This window comes from Mizuhopecten yessoensis, unplaced genomic scaffold, assembly GCF_002113885.1.
Source record: "Mizuhopecten yessoensis strain PY_sf001 unplaced genomic scaffold, ASM211388v2 scaffold715659, whole genome shotgun sequence".
Taxonomy (NCBI): domain Eukaryota; kingdom Metazoa; phylum Mollusca; class Bivalvia; order Pectinida; family Pectinidae; genus Mizuhopecten; species Mizuhopecten yessoensis.
Window position 1 is genome coordinate 1 of NW_018479727.1, and position 4,828 is coordinate 4,828.

At 40.5% G+C, this 4,828-nt stretch overlaps 1 protein-coding gene across 1 annotated transcript; it reads right to left on the minus strand.

Moving 5' to 3' along the window:
• Positions 1–6: 6 nt before the first annotated feature.
• On the minus strand, positions 7–1,589 carry LOC110441178. The gene has a single exon (XM_021484275.1). It carries the CDS (start codon positions 1,517–1,519, stop codon positions 23–25), a length of 1,497 nt encoding a protein of 498 aa, XP_021339950.1. The 5' UTR covers positions 1,520–1,589; the 3' UTR covers positions 7–22.
• Between the last annotated feature and the right edge of the window lie 3,239 nt (positions 1,590–4,828).

The window sequence follows — 4,828 nt, forward strand, 5'->3', positions numbered from 1 at the left end:
GGATATATTTGTCCTCACACGTCTATTTATATTGGATGACCTTTGCTGTTCTATTTCTGTGTCCGACCCAGAGGGTGCGGTCATGATGTAGACCGATACACATAGGTGTACCTCCATCAGATGTATAAACAGTCCTCATATAGTGCCCAGTATTCCTGTCAATCAGTAGTACTGACTTGGTGACATACTCCGTTACAAGGACATCACCAGCTCCATCAAAACAAACATCGAACGGGTAAAACTTTGATGATTGAATGTCACTTCCGTGTGTTTTCCTCGTACCGATGGCTTTACAGCAAAACTTCAGGTTTAGGTGTTTATCCATCACGATGACGGACGGTTGCTTGCCTGGTTCCTTACCAGCCATGTAGTCATCAAACGATACACCATCATGATCAACAGCAGCTACATCTCCGGTCAGTGTACATGACCTTATGTGATGAGGAGTTGCTGCCACCTGTCTACACGGACCACCCGCTCCTGCCGACACCGCCCGTCCGTCTGTAGTGTACAGTTGTATTCCTCCCGACATCCCCACCACTACCATGTCGTCACTAGTGATACACAAAGAACCTGGTGTGCTGTCTACGTTAAAGCGTGTAACACTGTCACCACCCGTCATGATTTCACGGATACTTCTGTCACTCCTCACACATAACCACACTCTTCCCGTGGTCGGAGATACGGAGATCGATGAGACTTTGTCCTGACACTCTATCTTCTCATTGACTTTGCCTTTCAAATCCACTCGATAGATGGTTTCACTGTCCCAGAACGATAACCACGCCTCGTCACCGGTAAGACATGTTTGACATGTATGGTATGGAAACGGCGCCTCAAACTCGTACAAAACCACACATTTAGGAATCGGTTTGTACGACGCATCTACTCCATCGACTAGTAGCTTACCAAGCATGCGTTCTAAGAGTTCGGTGGAGATTGTCCCGGGTTTGAATTCAACTTTCTGCAAATCGCTGAGATTTGGTGGGATAGTGGCTACACCGTTTCTAATTTCCCGCGCTAATGTAGTGACGTCAACAGTTGTACCGGATGTCAGTACTTCTTTGCACCTGTCCAGCTTTGGTTTCAAGTCCTCCCTCAGATATTTAGTACATGCAATTTTGTTTTTCTCAGAAATATCTGCATTGCGCTCCTCTAACTCGGTACACATTCTCACGAGCATGTCAATGGCGTTGTCGATGTCGTCTTTCATCTGTTTTCCCTGACGTCTGATTCCCTCAATCATTTTCTGATATCGTCCCCTCTCGGCATGTTGTCCACTTTCCTTAATATCTCCCTCGGTTTTGGGAATATCGGTTTTGGAGAGTTTGTCGGCATACTGCTGTATTTCCCGTTTCTGACCCGCCACGTAATCAGTAAGTTTACCCAGCGTGTGGCCGTTGTGACTGTCTGTAACACACTCCATACAAAGTAACTGGTCTTCGCACGATTTACAGACATAAACAAACCCCATCCCTGGATGTCGAGTACAGCCAGGCACTGGTGTCTGGGCCGCCATCTCGTCCAGCTTTTTGTACACCTATCTCAGGATTGTCAATATGGCGGCGACGCTTCTCAGAAATATGATTACATGTTCTATTTTAAGTTACATGTGTATCGTTAAAGTAGGTCGAGGTCGTACTTTGCTGACAGATACACATACACGTCGAGTGGGTATTTAATCAATATTGAAATAGGGGCTAGCGATATATCTGATAGGCTGACGGTATAACAGGTACCTTGGGTCAGGACCTCGTTTATTATCGTTACGTACCTTAGAGTCTAGCAATCCATTCACACAACAATTCAATAATACCAGAGATGTATGTATACGTCTCTGATAATACCATTTAACAAACTGTAAGATGACACAACACAAACAAAAACTTGCCCGAACGTCTTATAACACAACCGGGCTGTAGTTTATAAAATTTAACTAGAATCGGTAGCAGATGAAAAGTCACGAATTACTTAAATAATAACAACAAATAATGACTATACTCATATCCGCCTACTTCAATCATACACGCATTCACACGTATACGTTTTTTTTGTGGAGACGGTTAACTGCCCCCACCCACCAACTATATATAAATATATATAACATAAAAAGAAAAAATCTCAACAACGAATCTTTAGTACTTCAATCTCTTCAAGGAGATTCTTCAGACTCAAGAATACATTTATCATGTATATAACGTGGTATGCAGTGTCATAAAGCAAACACATAAATTATGTTGATGTAACTTGTGTAATATCACTCCGGAAATGACGTCACAATCGAATAGGAGCAATCAATGTGACGTCACGTCATGGTAAAGCGAGCGCAATTTTCATCGTTTCAAAGGCGGCCAAGTGCAAAATATTCGTTTCAGATCACAAATATACAGTTTACTCTGTATTATATGACAGATATAAAATATGGTATTATCAGAGACGTATATAGAGAATCTGTCATTCGTTTCCCTTCATATTGAATTGATGTCGTTTTGGATTTTTCATATTTGTTCGCCAGAGGCTCGAAAACATTAAAAATCCATAACTTGTATCATAAATCTAATTTGAAGGAAAACTTATGACAGATCCTCTATATACGTCTCTGATAATACCATATTTTATATCTGTCGTAACAATATATATATAAATATATTTGTGTTGGTTGTGGTGGTGGTGGGGGGGGGAGGATAATTAATTTTCTCCACAAAAATATACATGTGAATGCGTTTTATAACTACGTTATTATTGAGGTAGAGTTAACTTGCTTAAATTGACCCCCGTACAGCAAGGAAACGCGTTTGGCCTCTAGCTGTGGTACCCGCTTAAGATTGTTTTCTTCTGTGAGCTAATAGCACATATCGATATACTCAAGTTTACCTTTATGTTGATTCGCTAACCTTTCTGTATGTTAGGACAGTTTGTTTAAATATTAGTTGATGTAGCCTATATGTAAGAAGAAAGAGAGTATCTACACGTACATGTATTTCAATTTCCTTCTGCCTTTGCTGAAACTGCTCTATTCAAAATTATTGCTGAACGAGAAAGAAAAAATGAAGTAGTCCAAATTAACGAGAAATGTAATATTTAATAATTAACTAAAAAATAAATATGAATTATCTGGTTGAATCCTGTTTTGATACCGCCAACAACAATGTGAAGTAGTTTTAAAAATACAATTAAACGTTAACAGTTGAGATATGATACTATAGGAGTCTCAAATTCTGTCAATAAATAATAGATATACTATGATGAAAAATGATTTTTTTTATTATATCGTAAATATTGATTATTTACAGAACTTCTGGCTCCTGTGGTAGTTCATGTACTGAAGACCATAGTTATATCACGGAAGCTAGACTAGATCTAAGTCCGTGGTTATATTTGTAATAGGACATCCGTGGGGAGAGCCTGTCCTGCGTCGGTAGATAAAAGTTATCGTATAGTAATTTCGGTTTCCCCCCAAAACTACCGACGAACTGACCCGCGGTCAGACACAGGACCTTCAGATGTTGAGGAGTATCCAAGTTATAAACCAATCAACACATTGTTTCAAAGTTAACTAACGTTTATTTAATATCACACGGCTAAGCTAGCAAACGATACGTACATTAATAACAGTTTACAGTATAAAAGACCCTAACGTTCTCTTAGCCGGCTTTCCGGCCACGTAAGTCCTCGATTTTTTTTTGATTTTTTTTTGATTTTTAAGGTTTTACGTCCGCTATTATTATTTCAGTAGACGAGAACAGAAATAGAAGGGGCAAAGTATGTAGAGAAAGTAGAGAAGGGAGAGTGTAGAGGTGGAGAAGATATGAGTCGTCTGTCCTATAGGTCCTACACGGGGGAAATAATAATTTTGCAAGACGGCTCCTGGGCCGAAAAATGGTAACCTAACGTTTATCCGTAAAGCATCAAGATGTTAGACGCGGTATAAGAGAAGAGCGGAGAGATGGCACCTCCAGGAAGACCCTGAAACAAGCCAAGTCCGTTTAACCCTAGCCAAGATGAATTTGATTTAATCTAACCTTTGAAGTCCATCTAAAATTCTACTAATTTGGTTGGTTGGTTGATGGGTTTATAGACACCTTTTCACGGGCGGAGCCCGTGTTCTGGCGTCTTGAGGGAGTAAGTCTCCAGCTTACAGGCCCTCGGTGATTCAAAATGACCTTGCCCGTCCAGATCACGCCCTAAGGTCGGTCAGCTCCTTAGATGCGGATAGGCTGTCACAGTTACATACAGCACGTATACGGGAGCGTGGAACACGTCCTTTAAACAGCTTCACTGTCCTTCTATGAATTCTACTAAATACACCTAACCCTTATTATAAGTCTAAAATATCCTAACCTCTGAGTCTGCGTTACCACGCCGACTTTTCTTCAACAATACTCAGAGGGGTCTTTTACGTGCATTTGGACAATCTCACACGGGACCCCATTTTAAGTCCCATCCGACGGACTGTGTGTTACTTATTAGTGGTTGGTACTGTGCGGTGCTCGATCTTATATTTTTGTCGTCCTTCCATGTGAGTCCATTATATATGCTCCTTTACACAGGAATTCTGTTTCACAACACAAATGTCAGCTCTCATGTAAAACCACACTGCAGCTTTCTCCTTGTATTTACCTGCATTTCGACGTATTATTTATTTATTCATTTATAAGAGTTATGTGACGTTAGTAAGGATATGAGTATAATGGGTAGGGAGGGGAGACTTAATGGAAACATGTAGGGAAATACACAAGTGCTATATAGGGAATTATCTCCTCTGATATGGACATTACAGTTAAGGGATTAATGGTGTGACTGGAATGTCGGATTGTGATAGGAAATG

Excerpts from the sequence above, each read along its gene's own strand:
- LOC110441178 (XM_021484275.1), bottom strand. The coding sequence starts at position 1,519 with ATGGCGGCCCAGACACCAGTGCCTGGCTGTACTCGACATCCAGGGATG.